Raw genomic sequence first — 22,621 nt, forward strand, 5'->3', positions numbered from 1 at the left:
ACGCACACACGCACAGGACTCGCGGCCAGATGACGTTGTCATTTGTTCGCGGAAGTGGCTTCTGTCGTGACCGTGGAGGGGGGAGGCAGGGGGAGGAGGAAGGGAAGGAAAGGCAGAGGAAAGAAGTTCGGACTCATCTCTCAAGAAGTTTAAACCAAACTACGAGGATAACGGCGGACTAAACTATCGAGCCTTTTGTCCAGTTAGATGAATTTAAGCTGAAGTTGGTGCAGCAACAGCTTGGTGGGGGCAGGAGGAGCAGTCGAGGGAAAGGGAGGAACAGAGCTGGTAAGTTTGCTCGTTAAAGTTAACCACACTTTTTTTTTTTTTGTTGTTGAGGAGGGGAGGGGGGTGGCAGGCATGGTTTGAACTGCTTGCGGTGTCTTTCGTGCTTATTGTACATGTCTAGAAGTTTGAGGAACTGGTTCACGTACTAACTTTACGGTTTCCGCAGGGGAGCATTGTTCTGCCTGTGTACAAGCCCGGGTTTGTGTTATATTAAGACGACTCGGTGTAGTGCAGGCTGTCGGGTTACTGTAAAAATGTTGCTCATGAGCTGACTGGACTGTCCACGAGCTAAATGTTTAACTTGTTTTCGTTTCCCTGCTGTTAGACGAGTTTTTTTTTTTTAGTTTTTTTTTTTTTTTAGGTTTTAGTATTTGAGCCTAAAGTCTCAGTAGCTGTCAGTGGAACAAAACTGTAGTTAAAGTACAGGAATTCATTTGAAACCAACTTATTGCCCTCAAGCTCAGCAAATGAATAGATAGCGGGTCACTCACATGCCTTTTTTTTGTTATCTATTAAACAGAAATATTCTCATATAATTAGAGCTGAGAAAATGGGTTCATACTTGATTAGTGTGTGGACAGAGAATAGCCATTTATTTTATTTTTAAATATCAAATATTCGCTGCTTGACCCTCTCCAATGTGAGGAGGTATTGCTATTGTTTGTTTTATGTGATAGTAAAGTGAATATTGGACTGTTATTCAGCCAGTACAAGTAGTTTTATGTCACACATTAGAAATTACAAGCATTTCCAATATTCTGACATTCTGTAGACATTGTTTGAGAAATTATTTGGCATGTTAATTGATTAGAAGACCTTATGTAATAAGGGTCATGATAATGATAATCTCAGGCTTTAAAAATGAAATATTGGCATCAGCACAAAATGAAAATTTCTGCTGATATGACAGGCCGATAATATGGTGACTAATCAGATCTTAATGCTCCATGTTTGATTAGATTACTTGACTTTTTCCTGGTGTGAGGGTGCTCTTTTGTATTAGAAGGGCAAAAGAGGGCACAACAATGTGTCTGCACTTTGGGAGGACAGCATAGTCGTTATTCATACAGTCAATCATGCAATTCAAATGCATTCCTTCAACACTACAAATTAAATTTTCCATCTTAAGAATTGTCTTCTCAGTCATTACTATGAATTTTTTGGAGAGCAAAAAAAAACACGTTTCGGTAAATATCAGCATATCACATGTCTGCAGAAAATCCACTATTATCGTGCATCCCTATCCGGTTGTGCGAGTTAAATCCCAATTGTCAGAGAAATAACCTATAGAGTCAATCAGCGCTCACACACAGACACACAAATCTTTACACGATCAGATAAATAAAGGTTCAGATTTTCCACTGTTTATTCTGTGTTAATCGTGTCCATGGTGACCAATCAGCCAAACTCACCTCAGGTGTGTTGAAACGGGGTTACTGTTGCAGAGTGAAAGTTCACCAGGACCGAGTGAAGGACAGACAGACTATTATGGGAGCAGACTGCGGGGTATGTGGGATGATTGCAGCGACTGAGACCAGTGGGCTCGGTGCTCTTATCAGGGTCAGACACACCGCTCGCACCAGCAGCCCCTGACATGATATTATATGGTGGAAGTTATCTCCACTGATGAAAGAGAAGGTCCCATCAACAACAAATCCAGAAAAATGGTAGATGCAGACACATGTCAGGAGCCAGACAAATAGGACACGTACACCTCTGCGCACACACACACACACACACACACACAAAAGTACAAACACAAGGCAGATAGAAGGACAGTGGTCCGAGACACAAACTGTCAATCGAAGCTGAGCATCTCGACCACTCCATCACAGCATTGACTCGATCCAAAAATCCACTTGATTAAAATTGGATCTGTCCAATTCTGCTCAAACTGTATCAGTCAGTAGGTGAAGCTGTAGTCCGGATTGACGGGACAGCGTGACACTTGATTGTTACAGCTTCACTTTGACAGGTGTGCGCTCACTCAGACACAAACAGACACACACAGCCCATTCAGAAATAAGCTTTTATTTTTGTAAGCAGCGAGAATGTTAGGACTGATATTAGCCTTTGAATTAGTCTTTAAGCTTCGCTATTGACATAGCACAGTGGTGAGGTACTAAGCTGTTGTAAACACCTCAGGACTGTTGACAGGACATTGAGTTTGTGTGTGGCCATGTGATGACGTGTTTGTCTGTTTTTGTGTCTTGCATTTATGCTATATGTGTGCCTGCCGGTGTGGGGGTAGGTTAGGTAGGGTATGTGTTTTTTCCTGGTGTGTTTGTGTGCGAGTGTGTTCTGAAAACAAGACGTAGGAGTTTGTGTTTGAGGTCGTCGCATGTGGTTGTCCGTCTCTGCTTTCATACAATAGGGCCGTGTTTCCTCCTGTGGTGCTCAGTCTAGTGCAACATGCTCAGTGTTCAGTGCACTGTGTCAGCCGCATGTTGATTAAAATCTTATGTTAAAAATGAAAGCAGAGTGTAACTTACATGTAATTCACATAAAGCAGAAATAAAACCCGCATTGCATAACTTTTGTATTGTCCTTCTGCAAGTGAGAGTGATCACGAAAACCCTGTCAGCACATGCTTACATCATAGGCTCCGCCACAGTCTAGTCTGTTGCAACTGTTGCCACAGTAAAGAGGTGGATAAATTGTTTTGAGCATCACAACCTCCGCCCATTTGATCGAATTGAGAATTCAGTGCATTCAGTGTGACAACATTTGGAAAGTACAAGAGCCTGATGATTGTTTACTTTAACAGGGATCAAATAATTCTAAGTGCAAAACCAGAAGGTGACCAGTGTAAACCTCCAGGGCACATGCGCCGGCCGCAGAGCATGCCTAGTTTGCATTCATCCAGCCAGCGTGAAAATGTCTCACCAGACACCAGGAATAACAACGGTGTATACTATGAAATACAAAGACATCTACCTGGTAGTAATCAGCCTAAACCACACCGTGGAAACTCTTTTGGCAACAGTTTAAATGTATCGGACGTTAATTTACGTGTAAAAGTGCCACACCGTAAGGAGTGTTCATGGTATTTTTGGATTCTGTATTAGTGACCCCAGTTGTGATGTTGTCATTATCACAACTGTGTATTAGTATGACTCGGTTGTGTCATAGTATCTTTATGGCGGTTATTCTCCTTTTGCAGTTCGAGGCTCTTCCACCCTTCTTCGGTCTAATGCAGTAGGTGTGGGATTGTCGACGGTGAAAATCTACTAAGAGACTATAAATTAGTATAGATCCATTAAATAATGTGCTACATAATGACTTTATAAGGTTCTTGGGCAACCGAGATGAATGAAATATTTAATAGGTTGGGAAACAAAGGCGGCTGATCGCCGAGAGATCCTTCAAACGGAGAGAGTCCAGTGGCAGAGGAGGTGTGACAGTTGTGGGCATACTCCACCCACGAGAGGAGGGAGCTCCAGGAATACTGGTTGGAGGCGGTAACACAGCGGAGGATGGCCTCTAACCCCTGATTCAACCGTTCAGTTTGTCCATTTGACTGTGGGTGGAAACCGGAGTAGAGACTGGCTGTGGCCGTCTTGCTATAATCCCGAATGAATCGTCTGTAAAAATGTGCAAAACCCCAAAACTGCTGGAGCTGTTTTTGGAGTTGAGGTGACAGGTCACTCGGTCACCACTTCCATTCGTCCGCTTCGCAGATCCGGACGAGATGGTAAGCGTTTCGGAGATCCAATTTGGTGAACACGGTGGCTCCGGGCAGCAGCTCGAAGCTTCAGAACTGATGAGAGGCAATGGGTGTTTGTTCTTTACTGTGATGCTGTAATCTGTACAGGGACGAAGGCTCACGAAGAAAACCTCGCTCGAGACTTGAAACATGAGGGAAAAACACAGGGGCAGGTGGGGATCCTAAAATTTTGAATCACTTATCCATCTGAAATGAATGTCATGTGCTCTAAAAACGTCAGTATGTTTAGACCGGATTTTTTTTTTTTTTACATATTGCTGGAATGAAATAGTTTCAAGTCGGCTCGGATCAAAACACATCTAATCAGAAAATATGCAAACAAAACCTGACGAAGCATTTCATGCAAATGTTTGTCACGTAACAGTTTGGATGCGCGGTGATGCAGACACATTTGACGTCGGTACGCAAAGTGTTCAAGTTTCAATGGGAAGAAATAACACCGTTAATGACAAACCGCTGTAGCAAAGGGGAAGTTGGAGCAAGGCAGAGAGTGGTAGCAGGAAGGGAGTGATGGAAGGAGATAGAGATGTGGGAGTGTGGTTAGAGGGGGGTTGGTGGAAGGGGGATGGCACAACCCAAAATAGCCAGCTCACATGTTTGCTGTGTGCGTGATAAACTATGAAACAGACAGAAAAACCTCCTGCTGAATGCCTGGCTAATCTAATCTTCACCCTCAACTTAATTGTCGAAATTGTCGCCATTTTTCCGTCTGCCTATTTATGTGTGTTTGCACGTGAGGCTTTCCCTTGCCAGGTCCTCCCACTGTTCTTTCTGCACTCTTCGTCTTACTCACGTCCATAATGTGGAGTGATGTTCAACAGCGTCTCACACTGGCAACAGTCCAGTCGGAAAAGGTCAGCATCGAGGCCCGTTTACTCATCCACGCTCATCTTTTGGCCCAGCGTACGTAAGAGGGTGAATGAGGCGGGTCAAATCAGATTACACAACACGCACACACGCATACACACACACACACACACACACACACACACACACACACACACACACACACACACACACACACACACAGACATGCGCTACAAAAGCAGACAGCAGATGTGGCCCTGCAACGTGTTCATTACATCCTGAGCTCTGTTTTAGTCCGTCTCCGATTGTTTCATCTAATAAATGCTGACTAGCTGCAGCTTCCACTGCACACACAGAGACAAAAACACACGCTTGCTACCTCACACCGGACAAGCTGAGACACAGACATCCTACACATGCGGTCCTTTCAGTTAATTCCTTTCATACCACAGGCTGTGTTTCAACAAGCGCACTGGATTATTGCCTTTCTTCTGTCACTCTTGCTCCTTCGTTCTCTCTTGTTCCGTTACTTTCTCCCACTCAGTACTGCTCTGTCTCCGGCTCATGTCAATGTTGTGTCTCTTTGTGCTTGATCAGCTGGGCCGCTGATATCAAGGAGGTCCCATGACCCTCTCCACAGCTGATCCTGGGAGCAAAGCATGCTGGGGAGTCAAGTAGCTGCAAGAGCGGCATCGACGCACGCTGTGATTGGTTCCTTGAGTTTTGTATGTGTGTATGAATATGTGTGTGTGTCGTGTGCTGATGTGCACTTTGGTATTTTTAGTGTTACAGAGTCACAAGCAGCCTGTGTTGGCCAATGGAATATATGGTAAGACATTTAAATGATACAGCCAGCTATTCGAAAACACATCGTGCCACAGTGGCAAAGGAGTTGCTTAATCTTACCATAATGTGATATTACAAGAGAGATTGGTGACAGGATATGATGGTAGATTAAAATAGGTAAATCCTCAAGGAAATAATTTGGCCCACATACAGTGAGGAGGTTCAAAATGATTTCTTTAGTTGAATTGTTTTCATTTTAGAGCTGCACGATTACAGTAAAAATACATTAAATTAAAATTAAGAATTGTGAACGTCTGCTGTCGGGTGCTATAATTTGCAAAATGAGTTTGATTCATTTTCAATATATTATGAAAAGGAGGACTTCTACTTTCAATTTATTATAATTCAACTTAATAAAAATGTTCAACTGTTTCTGACTTTGAAATAAAAACTGGAGTGTTTCCTGACCCAGTTAGAAGTTTCTAACCAGCATAAAACAGGAATAGTATTCAACACATTTTGAACAGAGCAAAGTGTCACGACAAACAATATGACACATTATGAGTAATTATTGAGAAAAATGTTTTTACTGCACATTTGGCATCTCATTTAAAAGATTCTTCCGCAGCAGTACAGAAATATTGCCAGCATTGCAGTTTTCTACAACTGTATGTAACTGGAAATTAGTCAGCATGTTATCATGTGTTAGTAATTGTGCAGCCCTATGTATGTAAATTTAATGAGATTTGAATCAGATGTTTTGGCTTTACTCGGCTTCCAGTTTGTTAGGTACATTCACATAAAACGAATGCAGTCTATCTACAACAGCCCTGTGATGAATCCTATATTCATGAGAGATATTTTTTGTTAAAACTGTTTCTATGGTTTTTTTGGAAGCTGTAGTTTGTGGTCCTGTTGAAAGTACAAATTATATCCTTCATGAAGCTCAAATTGTTTATAGGAAGACTCTGTAAGACTGCATTAGTTTTATTCAGGTTTACCTAATAAACTGTCGGCTCAGTGTGCTCACTCCTCTTTTGAATTTGAATTCCAAATAGCACATGAATTATTTATCCTTTCGGTGTTTTTTTTTTTAAAGAACATAAGATTATCATTCTGTCAACCCTAAGCCACAGTGTGTCATGTGTTTCACTGGTTATGGGCATGGTGCAGGCTCTGGGTGGAGGGTGCTGTCTTCACCAATCATACCAATCGCATCACTGTGAGTGTATGGTGCTGGTTCACATCCCTGAGTGCTCCACTAAAGCACATGATGACAGTGTAGTGGTCAAACGTAGTAATGCAGCGACTCTTTGTTAGAGTGTCATTTGAGGACTCCTTGCTGTCCACTCTGCCTTGTTCCTGTGACACTTTATGGGTGGTTTCCTCTGCTTACTGCAACACTGCCTTCTCATCAGATACGCTTGAATGTCGAGACCAATCTCCGGGATCTCTGCTTTCTGTCTTCCTGTCCCTTCCCCTAGAGTGCTGTAGTCCTGGAGTAGCATAGCACATATTTATTATGTGGATGCCAGTGTCCTTCTTTCCCTTTTAGTAGTATGTCCACTTTCATCAAGGTTATATTGGGTAACCTCATGACACAGCACACAGAGGGAGGGTGAATCCTCCTCCTCATATCCATCTCCATCCTCCCTCACTCTCTCACTCCCTCTTTAACTGTTTCTCAGGTTACCAAACATGCGTAAGGGAGGAGTCTCGAATAGCCAACATGAAGAACCCATCCTCCCCACACATGCACACACAAACACACATACCCCCCACCCTCCGCCTCCCCCCGCCCTTACTCCCCTCTCCACCTCCCGTCGGAGTGTGTGCATTATTGGGCAGGAGTGCAGCATCTAGCTGTGCATACACATGTACACTGCTAAATGACTCTGGCTGCAGAGAGGAGGTGGGGGGGGAAGGGGAGGAAACAGGAAGGAGGTAGCATGGGAGAAAAGAAGGTGGGGAGGGCACAGGCAGCAGCGTGTGTGTGTGTGTGTGTGTGTGTGTGTGTGTGTGTGTGTGTGTGTGTGTGTGTGTGTGTGTCAGAGAGTGAGAGAGAGAGAGAGAGGGCGAAAGAGAGAGAGGGAGAAAGAGAGAGAGAGAGACAGTAAGAGAGAAAATGGGAGGCAGCATCACCCAGACTGGGAGGAGGGGAGGACAGACAGCGTGCTCGTCCTTCTAACACACAGAAGTGGAAGGAAAGTGGGAATGAGAGCCAGACGTGAGGGGAGAAGAGGAGCACAATGAAGGAGTGCCATTGTCAATCCTGGCAGCACTGCCATTTCACCATCTGCTGAACGAGAGAGGGAGACAGACAGAGGAGGGACGAGAAGAGGAGGCAGCTAAACGGACGAGGGGATAGATGGAGAGGAGCTGCCGGCAGTGACTTTGTGAATTAATCGAGCGGAAGAGCGGATCAGAGGAGAAGCACGTTTTTCGGGGAGTGGACGAGAGGAAAGCCAGGAAGGGGAGGACGAAAGATCTGACAGTCTGTGGCTGTTTGAACATTAATGTGGTTCTCATGTGAATATGGAACTCGCCTTTAGATGAATCGCCATGGATTATCAACTGCATGCTTTATAAACCAAAAAAGGAACTACTTATGTTTTGCCATTCATAAAAAAAAAAGAACAAACACTTTAGGAAACTGATTGGACTCACTTTATACAGAACTATTTGACTTAGTTTTTTCTTTTCTATGAGCATAGGATCTACTCTGCAGGATGTTATACAATAATTATGTTTGTTAGCTGCTGCACAAAATTCAGGTTGTTTTTATGCAAGTTTTCTAAACATCAGTTGTCTTTTAGATGTAAATGCATTGTCTAGTAGTTGTTGTTATATATATATTTATACAGTTGTTCGGAAAGTGATCGTTGTTCTTTGAAATTATATCAGTTTTCATACCCTAGTTGGAGTCAGTGCATGCAGCCAATGCGGGTTGTCAACATTGATTGGGTTTTATGGCTGGCGCGATGCCGGTCAAACTTTGATCATTTCCTGAACCGTATTGATCTTTCTAGCAGTCTGTAGTTTTTTCTTTTCTCCTGTTGGATGAAAACAAAGCTCTAATGTGGAGCCATTGATGCAGCAACTAATTGCTTGCCATGTGATTTGACAAATCAGTTGTCTCTTTGTCTGAAGATTTCTGCTGTTGTCGGGACTTCTCAGTACATATCCACCGCAGGAATCTCTTTTAATGTCTGTTGCCATAGCAACGGGCGGGCGCTGCAGACGGAAGATGTAAAGTTATTTTTCCTTGTTTTATCTTTTCAAACTGGTGCTGTCCCATTCGGTAGTTGTATATATTTAATTGAGAAGACTCAGCAAACTACATTAGTCCACAGATTCGTGCAGTTCTTGCAGTCTATTTCATAGACAGGATTTTTTTGTCCTTACTAGACAGTCTTTGTCTACACGGAGCTCAGCAGTCTCCGTGAATCAGGGTTGTTTCAGGTCACCTGTCTCCCCCTCCCCATTGCGTGTCCTCGTCTAATGCGAGTCAGCTCTTCCCCGTTGTCCTGATCTCACCTTTATCAATGTCAACTACTGTTTTCATCAGTCTAGCTGATGTGCCATCATCAAGAATGGCTGGATAAATTAGATTAATTTTACATATCACTCTGTGCAGCTGCTTGACCCCACAGCTACTAATCACCGATCACTAGCTGGGCTTTGTTTATGACAGTGTGTTCCTTTTACTGTTTGTCTGTAGGGGACTCAGGATTTCTCTTCATGTAGAGGGTCACCTGACCTACACTGTGTTCTGTGCACTAAAACATCCCTGGGCAGGGCCAGGGTTAACTCTTCTCATAGAGCCTTTCAGCAGCCCTGTGTATAAGAACACACCTGGATTTTCCTCTCGTCCATTTGTGTTCAATCTTTTGCCTTTTTTAAGTGCTAATTGTCTCTCTGGACTAATTTCTGGTTTTATAAGGGGTGTGACAGACTGCTTTGTTTGTTCTGCATGCTCTTTGATTGTCTAGATACCGGGTGTCTTTTATGACTTTTTCCAGCCATACTTCTTAACAGCTTTCTGGAGATTATCCCAGCCTGTCTGGCAGTGCGTGAGTATGACTGGATCCGTCATGGTGCTTTTTGGCCAAGACCAGATGGATGACTAGCGAGAGTTGCTAGACAATCCCTCTGTGGTGCTAGACTGGTGTAGGCGACTGTTCCTCTGCCATGCGTCGGGGCCCACTACAAACCTGGACGCTGCACTTCAGGCACAGTTAAGTTCTGAAATGTTAGTGAGTGGAGAACATTTTTCCTTGGCATTACTGAAACACTGGTGCCAACTTTACAACGTTGCATAAGTGGTCGAGGCAAAGTGTGTGTAAACCTCGTTCTCGTCTGAGGGAGTAAAGGTCAACAGATTGTAAATATGACTAGTGCCTCAACAGCACTAAGGTGTAGGCCAGCCGGCTCGCTTCAGGACTGTAGGTGTAGGCTTGCCTCCTACTGAGGTCAAACTGTTGCAGACGGTTTTATTTATGGGACTTTGGGTTGCAAGAGACTGTTAATGTAAACAGACTGTCGTTTACCTTCTTGGTTAGACTATGCAGAATATGAGATGTTATGTGGTGTCTGTACAGTAGAAGTGAGATCTAACCTGCTGCTTGCCTTCCTTAGAGGAAGGAAACTGTCCTGGAATATTACACTTGGCTTGTTCATATCATATCTGGCTGTATCAACACTTCTCTCAGGTAAAAGACAATAATCTGGGCTTGTTTTTTGAACGAGGCACTAATAAAGTTACAGGGTGAGAACAGCTGTGCGTAGAGAACTCAGTATAACAACAAAATGCAGTTTTAATCAAGCATTCCCATCTGGGTGAGTGAGTTCATGGGAGCCTCAAGGACCGTTCAGGGAACCCTGGGTTGGGAGTTCAAGCCTGACCAATCAGACCTTGTTACCATCATAGCAAACCCACTGGTAGTCTTCAACAGCCAATGACCTAGATTCTCCAGTGTTGCATCACCACCACCACCACCGTGCTACTGCAGTGTGTGTCACTGTACCAGACACAGATAGCATCTCAGACTCCACCAACCCCATATCTAATGGTGCTCCAGTTAAACAAAAACATCCTCACCAAGGTGGCCACTTTAGGGAACACACTTGAACCACGGCAGGCTCACTTGTTTTAGCCATATCAGTAACTTCAATCAGGAACGGGCCCAACTCTGACAGCCCAGTCTTAAGTACTAACTTTTTTTCTTTCCGTTTTTCTTTTGGTATCTACGGTGACTATGTCTGGCCTCTAAGCCATCCATAACCTTAAAGTTTGAGAGGCAGAAAGGCAGGGATCACCATTAACACATTAGACTGAGGGACTGTTTAACAGGACAGCCTGGAGAACGGGCGAGCACACGAGGGAGGGGGAGAGGGGGAGCGAGAGATCATCTGGAAGAGGAGAGAGGAAGTGGTGGCGCGGGAGAGGGCGGAGGCGTTGGAGAGACAGAGGTTGGCAGAGTACATTGTGTGGAGGAAGAGAGAGGACTTCCAGGAGAAGAGAGGAGACGGAGAGAAGGGAGGAAAGGGTGCAGAGAAAGGGAAGGAGGCCGCGCCAGAGGAGATCTGGAAGAAGAGAGAAGAGGAAGAAGGAGAAGCAGGCAGGGAGAGAGCGAGGGCCATTCAGAGAGGACATGAAAACATTTGGAGGAAAAGAGAGAGGGAGTAAAAACGGGACCCAGTGAAAGGTTTGAGATGCACATGAAAAGTAGGTGTTGAAGAAAGTGTGCTGCTACCAAGAGTTGGAGACTAGCCATACATCCGTAAGCCTCCCCTCTCTTCTTTAAGCAGTTCTGGGCTTCTCTGTGCTCTGCAGGTGCTTGCTGCTGTAGTATCGACCAGTTGAGGCTGTGTATTATGCGTGTTGCTGCCATGTTCGTGTGCACAGCCCCCCTTTGCGATCCCCACGTTGGCTGCTAATAGGATTTTTATGGGCCCGTGTCAAGCGGGATAGAGCTGCCAAGGGGAGCTGCTTCACACGCACGACACAGGCGCACACCAACACACACATACGTGCATAATCAAAGAAGGATTGTGGGCAGGGAAGGTTTATACGGCCTCACGCCTGCAGACACATCACGTACAAGTGCGCAGCCCTCAGTGCAGTACGACACATATGTGAGGGGGCGTACAGAGAGACAATCACTTGTGTTGATTCTCCATGGTGCTGGCGACAGCTGAATAACTGGCTCTCACTCAGAGGCTGTCAAGTTTGGACAAGATACTCACAGATATTGTTTTACATTATGGCAGAACACCAACATGGACACTCTGTGAAGAGCTAAGAACATGCCTTCATCAGTCCCTGGGAACTCAATGAACAATGAAGAACATTTAGAACTGTACTGATGACAACATGAGCTGCACTGGTGCACTAAAAACCTTTTTCATCTGCATTCTGCCATTAACTGGGACACCCCACATTTCCTCTGCACCTTCTCTCGTTCTGCTTTCGTCGTGGATGAAGCCGTTTTTTAAAGCAGTTTGGTTTTGGCTGCCTGGTAATGAGTGGAGGACAGACAACCAGACAGATGGATACAGCTCTTACACTGAGAGAGACAGACAGATGGCTGTGTGTCCTTTTACAGAGAAACTTTGAATAGTGAGACAAAGAGACTTTGATTGAATCACTAAAGCCTGTGTGGATATAAAAACTGACCCGGCAGATTCATCATGGAGCTTGTTCCCAAAACCAAGTACACCCACTTTCGGAGTGAATCGCTGAGCTCGACTGATGAAACAAACTCCAATCCATCATCGTTCCCTCCTTCCAGTCCTGCCACCCCTCTCACTCCCTCGCCTGGTTTACCTTCTTCTCTCTCGTCCTCGTCTCTAACTCCCATTTTGCCCCCCACCTCTCCCCGCCCGGCAGAGAACAGCCCCACCACCCTCTGCTCCTTCTTCCCCAGGATGGGATCCCTTCGTTTGGGCGTCTCTGCCACTCTCCTCCCGGGACTGAAGGCCTCCAGCAGGATGCAGCAGCCTCGGGCGCCGGTCGAGTCCTCTGGGGATGACAGGAGCAACTCCAGCTCCTCCCCTCCTCTTCATCACCCTGCTCCCCTTCTAACTGCTCCTTCTCCCCCTCCCCGACCTCCTCTGCAGGACATGAACCGGCTGGGAGGGGCGTCCAGGAGGGCCCGGGTGGAAGGAGGGCAACTGGGTGGAGATGAGTGGACGCGCCATGGCTCCTTTGTCAACAAGCCCACCCGCGGCTGGCTACACTCCGACAATGTGGTCAGCACCACCGGTGTTTCCTACGCTGTACGGGTAAGTGAGCGGCACACTTTCACTAACCCCTAACTTAAATACATAATTACACAACTCTCTTTCCACTCTTCTTTCACAATTTTAGACACAGAAATGAGGAAAGGACACCATTTCTTCCTTCCTCTTTTGTGCTTATTGGTCCAATTTGACCGTGATATAGGAAGTGGCTGATGTTAATGTGTTGCCTTCCTGTTTCCCGGGCAGTACATGGGTTGCGTGGAGGTGCTACAGTCAATGCGAGCGCTAGACTTCAACACCAGAACTCAGGTCACCAGGTGAGGTTCACACAGTGCTCGTTGCTGCTGGCTTTCTCTCATTTCATCTCTCCTTTGTGCATGAGGGAGCGAGATTGTAAAAGTGTGGTTAGACTTAGAAAAACATCGGCCGCACACAAATCACTCACCACTCGCCTCATATATTTCTTTGTCTGCCCGTCCGCTTTCCGTCACACTTCCGTTCTATTTTCCTTGCCTGCTTGTTTCCCTCAGCGTGAGTGTCTGACTGGGTCTGCTCATGTGTGTGCGTATATACACGGCTGCCGCATTCTCGGCCCCTAAATTACAAATGCTCTGGAATCCTGGTGGTTTCCTTCTGATAGTGATGTTTGTCTCTGTGGCAAAGACGAGCGCAGTTACCGGGGACGATAAATTCTACCACCCGTGGCCGGATCCCATTTAATCCACGTGAATGTGAATCCGGGAAGGTGCGAGGGTTAATGACGGGCCATTGCCAAACATGCGTGTTTTTAATGTTTCAGGGAAGCGATATCTGTGGTGTGCGAGGCAGTGCCCGGAGCCAAAGGAGCCCGCAGGAGAAAGGTACATGCTACACACACACACCAGCACACACCCTTACATTATTTATTTATAAGGCTTAAGTGGACAGCAGTGGGAAGGGTTCTCTGGATAAGAGCTAGATTTAGCCTGATTGTCCACCCTGTGGTCAGTTGGCTATTCAGTCAAATGCGATCCTACGCACGCACGCACACACACACACACACGCGCACTCACGTGCGCACACACACACGCACACACACACACACACATACATACATACATACATACATACACACGCACACACACACACACATGCACAGATCTCGATTTTGGCTGATTGTACACTTCTGTGGTTAGCGGGCTACTCGCAGGTAATTACCAATCAGTCTCTCTTTTCCCTCCCTCCTGTCACAAGGGAGGCTGGAGAGGTGGGATAGAAAGCTTGTGTGGAGCCAGTGCCAGGCCAAAGAAGCACTGCAGATTAACAGACACCGCCGCCAGTCTGCTGTTTAAAGACTGCCTGTGTCTATTCACAGTATTCCTGTAAAACTAAAAACATCCACCCAAGCAGTCCATAAAACAGGTGGCTAAATCCAGCTGTCATAGCAGGCTTTGACCAAGGAATGTCATGCAGTGGAGCACACCAGACAAAATACAGTTATAGGATGTAAACTAGAATAGATTAAACACGTCTAGTCCCTCTGATTTGACTGGACTGAGGTTAACGTGGCTGAGCGTGTGCACCCTGTCTCTCTCTGCATACTCCAAACATGGATGAACGCCATCAGAACAAGAGGAGGATTGGGATAAATGGGCTGGCATGATGTGTGCGATGCTCTTGGCCCGGGCTACACTATGTGAACTATCCTGTCTATCTCCCATTGGTCACAGTTGGCCATGGAGACAGGATCACTTTCACAATTGCAGCTGTTCTCCCACTCCCACACACACAGGCATTTCCACACATACCCTCTCAGACTCACGCTCAGGCGGGGAGCACTCAGTGGACTACAGAGTCTTGTTGAAGTAAAAAGAAAAGAAAAAAAAAAGATTTTATTGCTCTGTTTGTGCAGCTTATTTTAGTTATAACTCATGAACTGCATCCCTCTCCTTCACAGCCTGCCTCTCGCTGTCTGACGTCCATCCTGGGGAAGAGTAACTTGCAGTTTGCAGGCATGACAATCAGCCTCACCATCTCGACCAGCAGCCTCAATCTGCTGGCCTCTGACTGCAAACAGGTTAGACTCAAATCCGCTTACTCGGGAAGCTGCTTGTTTCCTCACAAACTCTGTTGGCAGTTGGTCAATCTGTCCCTGAAAGCCAACAATCGCACCGAGTCAGACATGTATCTGGTTAGCCAGAGGTATGTTCGGTATTCAGAGTGCACTCAGCTTGTGCAGTGTACAAACCTGGGGATCTGTCTGCTTGATGATTTGAGTGTACTGACTTACTTTTAAAGAAACTTTAAATCTTTATGAAATTGTAAAAGAAAATGATTTCTGCTATCGTCATTTTCTTGTGAATATTATTTATCTTTCAAACCATGTTTCAGTGTCCAAACTGTATTGTTTTTTTTATTCTTATGTCTACAAACCAGATATAGTTTTGTGATCTCTTTGTATGTTTTATAGATGCATGGTAATTATTCCGTAGACTGCTTTCACCCTGTACTTTATGGTATAAACTAGTTTTAGTGAGCTGAAATGTTACAGCAGCTTGGATCTAAATTATATAAACAATTTTTTTTAAAAACTGATTATAACATCAAGAAAATATGTAAATAATTTACAACCTTAGTCACTCTGTTTTTATGATTTAGTCATGAGCGTATTGTGTGTGGTGACCTTCTGGAACATTCAGGGGATGCCCAGATAAATTTGTTTGCCTCATTTACTCTGGATGCTGCACAAATCCCTCTTAACCCTCGTCTCGGTTCCTGCTTCACCACAGAGCAGGATGTGATCCTCCTCTCAGACCTCTAATGAGTTAATAGCTACTGAACGATGTTTATCTTTGGGGAGATGGTATATGTACAGTATTGTAGTGCATCCACAGTAACACATAGCACAAAGGAACATGTCATGGACCACATTCACAAATAAAGACTGGGATACAGAGCAGATCACACATAGTACTCAGAGCATTAGCAAGTGTTGATGCTGTTGTTGATCCAACATTGTTGGTTGCTGCAGACTGTTAAAAAGGTGTTCCATCCATTGCCCCTACTTCTACTTAGGTTTTTTTTTTGTTTAGTTTTGGTTTTTTTTAATCTCTGCTGCAGTTGATGGTGCTCAATGGAGGAAAAAGCACTTTTCTCAGTAATGATTCCACATTTGTCTCTCCATCCACATGCTTTCATTTCACCTCCCACATACTTCGTCACCCATGTGCTCTCTCTCTCTCTCTCTCTCTCTCTCTCTCTCTCTTACTCTCTCTCTATCTATCTATCTCTATCTCTCCATCTCTATCTCTGTTCCTCTCCTTCCTCTCTCTTCTTCTTTCTTTTTCTCCACAGATAATCGCCAATCATCACATGCAGTCCATCTCCTTCGCTTCTGGAGGAGACCCAGTGAGTCACTCAACCCTCTCTCTCAGCTCAAATCTTACTCTGGCCTTTTTCCATCTTTCTTCAGCCGGTGCATCCTTCCCTCCTTCCTTCCTGTCTTCTGTCATTGTCTATACTTATGAATACCACTCTCTTCATTGCTGCATCACTGGCTTGCAGTTCCTGTCTTCTAAACCTGATCTCATTACTTCCTGTCATCTCTTGTTCAGCTCAGTCTGTTTTTAACTTCTTGAAGACCACATCTCTTTCTTCTTCTTCTCAACCTTTCTATCCTAAACCTGCCCTTCATTTTTTTTTTTCCCCCAATCGATTTTTCCTTTTCCCCTCCTCCCCTAACTGTCTTCGCCTGTCTCCCTCCCTCAGGATACGGCTGAGTACGTAGCATATGTGGCCAAAGATCCAGTCAACCAGAGAGGTGAGCAGAAACAGCACAATGACACCTTCACTGAGACAGCATCCGCCAATTCAGACACACTCTGAAATCAGAACTTTATTACTTTTGTATAGAAGTTTGACCATGATACTTCCTTTATTCACGATCAGTTTATGGTGGAACAGGTTTTGAAAGTGCACTTTAAGGAGATCCTGTGAATAAACACGACCAAGCATTTTCATTAACATATAAAAGAATCTTATCAAGTAAATGAAAAAGCTCGCCATGTTTTTTTTTCCCTTTGAATTTGACACACCACCCAATACAGCTGAGACATTACAGACCAACTGTGCAGAGCAAAAGAAGAAACGGTGCATTTATCTCTAAATAGGCAAAAGAAATAAGTATTTTAAGTGTGTTTACTTAGATGCTCAATATGTGAACATGTGGCTTGGTTTTCCAATTGGAAAACACTATTCTTGGTTTACATACTCAGAGTTCAGCTGAAGGAAAAAAAAGACAAAAACCTTTGAGTTTACATAATTTATATTAAGGTTCAAAGATTTGACCCCTTTTCAAGCACTATTCATCATATTCTTAATGTAATTCTTTAATCCGGGGGAAAACTAGAGCATGAAAGATATGGAGTCTTTCATTGTCAGAAAATGCTGCCCAGCATGGGGCATAATGAAAATGCACATGCATCCACACTTTTCTACTTTTTACTGTCAATATATTTGTCCATTTGAAGGACATACAGTATTTTATTCAAGGACATGACACCGCATCTCCCCCCCCCCCCCCTCTATTGCAGCGTGTCATATTCTGGAGTGCTCAGAGGGTTTAGCCCAGGAAGTCATCAGCACCATCGGCCAGGCCTTCGAACTGCGTTTTAAACAGTATCTAAAGAACCCCCCCAAACTGGTCACACCTCACGACAGGTAAAGGTTAAAAATGTCACCTGCATGAGCAAAAAACAAGAGCTTGTGTTTGTATTTTGTCGCCTATTTCTGTATCTGCTTTCGTAACATCAATTTCTCTCCCAGAATGGCTCCGTTTGATGGCTCTGCATGGGAGGAAGAGGATGATGAGACTGCTCCACCTCCTGAGGTCCCTTACTATAATAATTTCCCTGGAAAACAGCCTCCCCCTGGTGGACTGGTCGACATGAGGACCCGTCTAGGGGCCACGCTGGTGAGAAATTTGTGGAAAGTTTCACAAATCTATTAAAAATAAAGAACGAAAATATAACGCGTATGTAAGTATTCACAGCCTTTGCTCAATACTTTGTTGAAGCACCTTTGGCAGCAACTACAGCCTGTTTCTATTTCTACTACTTTCTCTACTCTCATTTCAAAAGAAGCAGGAACTGAAATAGTTCAATAATAGTCAAATAGAATTTCATCTTTTTTTACTCATTTTCTGTATATCTGAAACAGATCAACAGAAAATGAGGACACTAAACACTTGGGAATTTTTCTTATATCTAACCAAATATCGAGTGAAGATGAAATTGTATTGAACCAGAGAGAACCTCTAGTAGTGGTCATGTTTTAAAAAGTGACAGACAATCCAGTACTGCTGACAGCATGCGCTCATCAGAGATACACTTCCTGATTTTGGTACAGCTCTCGAATCTCCCTCTCTCTGCACTGTTCGCCAAGTTGACACTTATTAAAGGTATCGGTCTCCTGAAAGGCAACTGTAACCCTGCTAGAATTGCTTTGTTTAATGTGCGCACATCACTGTTGACCTTTGTAATACTTTTAATAAGCCAGAGAAGGAGTTTATTTGAAGTTGTCCACACGATGTAGTGACTCATTTATTTGTATGCCTCTGTGTTTGCAGCCTTATGGACAGCCAGGTCAGAATGACATTCACAAGCAGCCTCTGCCGCCTCTGCCAGGTGAGCCCCGTCTCTGCCTGTCTGTCTGCATCTCTCTGTGTATCTGTTATTCACTGTGAATGTGAAAGAGAAAGACCACTGTAGGTATGGTTATAACTCGTATGCCCAAAATGGAGAGATTAAACAAATATCTTTCCTTGCACCTTTCTTAGATAACTAGATCTTTCTCTCACTATAGGTCTCCTCTAGTCCAAAATGGCTTTCAGGCAAATTTTTATTTTCTGAGTTACAACACACTGTTACGAACCACAGATAATCCCCTTTGTGATAATTCAGCCACACTTTTTCTCTATACCTTCCCTTTCTTGTATTGTCTGTTTAAAATGCCAGAGCTTGTAGGAAATTAGATAACGTGCCAAGATCACTAATGTCTACTTGTGTTTTTTTTTTGTTTTTTTTCCAGTGGGTGCCAAAGAAGGGGGACGGGAGGTGTTTGATGACCCGTCATACGTCAATGTGGACAAACCCCGTCTACCAGTTGCAGCAAATGGAAATGCTCACAGAGACGCTTTTGACATGAGTAAGTGTCTGCATGTGCTTTTTATTCAGTCAAAGTGTTGTGTTAGGAATCTCCTATTAGCTTGATAAATCAAGTTCAAATGGACCGCTATCTAAAAAAACATTGGTAGTGCAAAAGCTTGCCGGGAAACTAAATAAGAAAGGTGATTAGTGACATAATTTCATGTAAACGACAAGAAGTGTGGTTTGCAACCAAAATGACCAAAAATAATTGGCTATTGCAACCATGTGAAACAAATAGGACTTATTTAGCAGGGAGATGAGCATAGTAGTTTGTACTTTACATTCCATATAACTGATGCTAATTGAAAAGTGGAGCTGTCCACAGAAGGCAGCCTCAGAGGAAGATAAGGAAATTAGATTGTCTTTGTCCATTACAGGGGCATTTTATGTAACATTATTGATTGACTGCATAAAGCTTTTCTCATTAAAAACACTCCATGAGGCCATGTGCTTCACAAACTTGTTTTTGGATACGTCCCCCTATTAGTTGTTCAAAACAGAAATGCAGACAACACTTAAAGACAAAACATACAATTTTCCTATATGATGATACCTGCGGAGAAACACAATATTACAAATATATGTGTGTTTTGATTTTTTAAGAGCCACTTGATGATGCCCTAGGGGTCTCCGGGCATGGCGGCCCAATCTCGGTGGCAACGCCATCTCTGGTGCAGCAGTTGCAGTGTGAAACCTGGTTCCACGGAAGCTTAAGTCGCAGAGAAGCAGAGAGGCTGTTGACCCGAGACGGAGACTTCCTGGTGCGGGAGTCTGGGACCACACCCGGACAGTATGTCTTGACAGGACAGCAGGGGGGTCAGCCCAAACACCTGCTACTGGTCGACCCAGAAGGAGTGGTGAGTCAGGGTGGGAGGAGGAGAACAAAACAGAAATCACAGAGGGAAGGCAGAAAAATGTGTCGTTGTACAGGTGTGTAGATCGTAAAACTTACCGTAATATTTCATTTTCTTTTAGGTCCGTACAAAAGACCATCGGTTCGGAAGTGTTAGTCACCTGATCAGTTACCACATGGACAACAGACTGCCCATCGTGTCAGCTGGGAGCGAAGTGTGTCTGCAACAGCCAGTCGAGCGCAGGGCCTGACGTTACACACACTAATGAAATACTCCACCAAAAATATGCACGCACTCCGACAGCAATTCAACACACACATTCATTTACTATAACTCACACAGCAACACTACACTTAACACATTTAAACAAGAATACAAATGCACAAACACATTGCAAAGCCAAAAAACGAAAAGATATCACCAGTTTCTCTGCAAAATCACTCGCTGCTGTTGCCACATATTCCTGTCCTTCCTGAAAGCCGGACTGTGACCTGCATTCCCTCATCAATCCCACCAACTACCAGGCGCATCCCTCCAAAGCGGAGAAGCACTGCTGCAATTTCTCAGCCTACTATGAACCAGGGAGGAGCCCTTTGCGAATTTCAGAACGGGGCAGAAAACAAATGCAATTTCTTTTTTTCTTTTTTTTTTTAAAAATAAAAATTCAACATGCAATTATGAAAAATTCCAAAAAAAAGAACGCATTAATACATGGGATCGTGTACCAAAATTGTGGAACTGAAGAGTGTTAGAGAAAAACATGAACGGACACAGAGTGAGATATTCGATGCTTTTTAGCATGTGTTCTTAATGAAATAAATTCCCTCCTCAGACTGTCGCTGGAGCATTTGAGCCAAAAACATAAACTGGACGGCAAAGGTTCTTTGCTTCAGAGACTGAACCAGGCTCAAACATTCAAGCTTCACTGGAGCACTTCAGCAGCAAACCTGACTCTTGAAATAATTCTGGCTGATGAATATGCAAAAATGTTTGCTTCCAATCTAATCAGGACGGCCTCCCCAACCCCAAACACCCCCCTTTTAAGGACCTTGGAGGAAATCTTGTATGCAAAACTGGGACTGCTATGCCAATGACCATTATATATGTTCTTTTGTTGTATTTCGGTCTGCTATCTTGACACTCATCTCTCATTGGACACTCTTGAGTACAGGCCAATAAAAACAGCTGCACATCACCAATCCCTTTTATAAACGGAGGTACACACACTTTTAACACCACACACAGTCTGTACCACCTGTCATGCCAAAGAACATGAACCTGGTTGCTAACATCAGAAAAGGAAGCCATGACGATTATCAGCAGTTTTCCGTCTTGTGTGCTTACAGGAGCCGATATACACAGTAGGTCATGGTGATTGTGCCTGAGTACATCATCAAAATGGAGATTTTTAATGCAAGTTGATGTCACCCACAAACACAATAACTAGTACATATCGAGAAGCGTAGACCAGATCTGTTTGACCTATTGCTTTTCAATAACACCTTAGTACGTGTTCGCATTGACAATCTGCTGGTTATATTTTTACTGAGTGAAAGCAAAGAAGAGTAGTTAAAGGAGACTCTTTTAAATGATGGCTAATTAGACATCCTGAACATGCTAAGCAATGAATTTCCCTCTGCAGAAATAATGCAACGTATGTCATAGTAACTGGTAATGTATTTTTTTCATGTATTGTAAAGTTACTTTGGTTTTTTGACTCATTTGAGGGAATAATGTCCTCTTTTTAAAACCTTGTACGAAGAGGCTCGGGGGAGGGGGGGGGGGTAAACGAATATAAGGATGTTTTTGGAGCTTTGCTAGTGATGAAATGTTCAGCCAAATGTCACTCCTCTGTGTTGTTTTCACAAACCTTTGTGAGGACCTAGAGGGAGAAGTTCACACTCCTGTTTTCTCCTTCCCTTCTCCCTCAGCTCATTTTGTTGATTTTTATATCCTTTTTAATCGTGCCTTGTTTCTTCAATGCAGTCGCGTCACTTCAGTGCAGTCACCTTATGTACTTAATTCAAATGTAGTGGACTACAGGAGAATCTTACACAAGTTTCTCAGTTTAACAAAGACTTTGCAAAAATGACACTCCAGTAAACACACAAACAGATCCAGTGATGGCGATCTCTTCTGATGCACATTCTTGCATTCAGCATATAGTCACAGATACTTGATGTCACCGTTGGGGGGGGGGGGGGGGGGGGGGGGGGGTATTTCCTGATCACCTGTAAATAACATACATTTTTGACAGATCAGCTTAGTATTGGGTTGTTGTTGTTGTTGTTGTATATATAATGACTTATTTGATAAGTAACACAGAGCCAAACACCACAGCACTGAGGTAGCTCATTTTAATGCTGATTGAACATGTCAAAGAGATCGAGGCCAAAATCTTGAAATACGAGAAGGGATCTTTAAACCTTAACTGTCGACTCGTCTTCAGACCTTGAAGCGGCGGGCGCACATGTAATCGAACATGCACACACGCATACCAGAGTGACAGCTGGGACAGTCAGGCACTTCAAATCTGCCTGTTCAAATGTTTGTAGGTCAGAAATAGGAAAACCAGAGATGTTCTGCCGTTACTGTGTGCGCCTGTTGTATACGTGTGCTGGAACAGACTCACTTGACCCCCTGTATCATTAGTGAACTGGTCCTGTGTTGTCATTGTTCATCACAGTTGCCTTTGTTGCATGAAAATTCTTTAAAAAAAAAAAAAAAAA

At 44.0% G+C, this 22,621-nt stretch overlaps 1 protein-coding gene across 3 annotated transcripts; it reads left to right on the plus strand.

Moving 5' to 3' along the window:
* Positions 1-83: 83 nt before the first annotated feature.
* shc1 (SHC (Src homology 2 domain containing) transforming protein 1) lies at positions 84-22,089 on the plus strand. 3 transcript variants are annotated; one of them, XM_069142759.1, is made up of 13 exons: positions 84-288; positions 12,731-12,895; positions 13,100-13,170; positions 13,653-13,713; positions 14,790-14,909; positions 16,187-16,240; positions 16,601-16,652; positions 17,425-17,551; positions 17,657-17,804; positions 18,459-18,516; positions 18,920-19,036; positions 19,642-19,895; positions 20,014-22,089. In XM_069142759.1, the coding sequence occupies exons 2-13, from the start codon at positions 12,734-12,736 to the stop codon at positions 20,140-20,142; spliced, it is 1,353 nt and encodes a 450-aa protein (XP_068998860.1). In that variant the 5' UTR covers positions 84-288; positions 12,731-12,733; the 3' UTR covers positions 20,143-22,089. The 3 variants fall into 3 exon arrangements, with proteins under 3 accessions (XP_068998860.1, XP_068998858.1, XP_068998859.1); XM_069142757.1 differs by lacking the exon at positions 84-288 and having other exon boundaries at positions 7,628-12,895; XM_069142758.1 differs by lacking the exons at positions 84-288; positions 16,187-16,240 and having other exon boundaries at positions 7,629-12,895.
* Positions 22,090-22,621: the final 532 nt, after the last annotated feature.

The sequence above is a fragment of the Embiotoca jacksoni genome, unplaced genomic scaffold, assembly GCF_022577435.1.
Source record: "Embiotoca jacksoni isolate LCO1_2020_lvr unplaced genomic scaffold, fEmbJac1.0.p SCAF_11, whole genome shotgun sequence".
NCBI classification, from domain to species: domain Eukaryota; kingdom Metazoa; phylum Chordata; class Actinopteri; family Embiotocidae; genus Embiotoca; species Embiotoca jacksoni.

Excerpts from the sequence above, each read along its gene's own strand:
- shc1 (XM_069142757.1), top strand. The coding sequence starts at position 12,302 with ATGGAGCTTGTTCCCAAAACCAAGTACACCCACTTTCGGAGTGAATCG. Across the intron at positions 13,714-14,789 it reads AAGGAGCCCGCAGGAGAAAG|CCTGCCTCTCGCTGTCTGAC; the intron begins GTACATGCTACA and ends TCTCCTTCACAG. Across the intron at positions 18,517-18,919 it reads GCCTCTGCCGCCTCTGCCAG|TGGGTGCCAAAGAAGGGGGA; the intron begins GTGAGCCCCGTC and ends TTTTTTTTCCAG.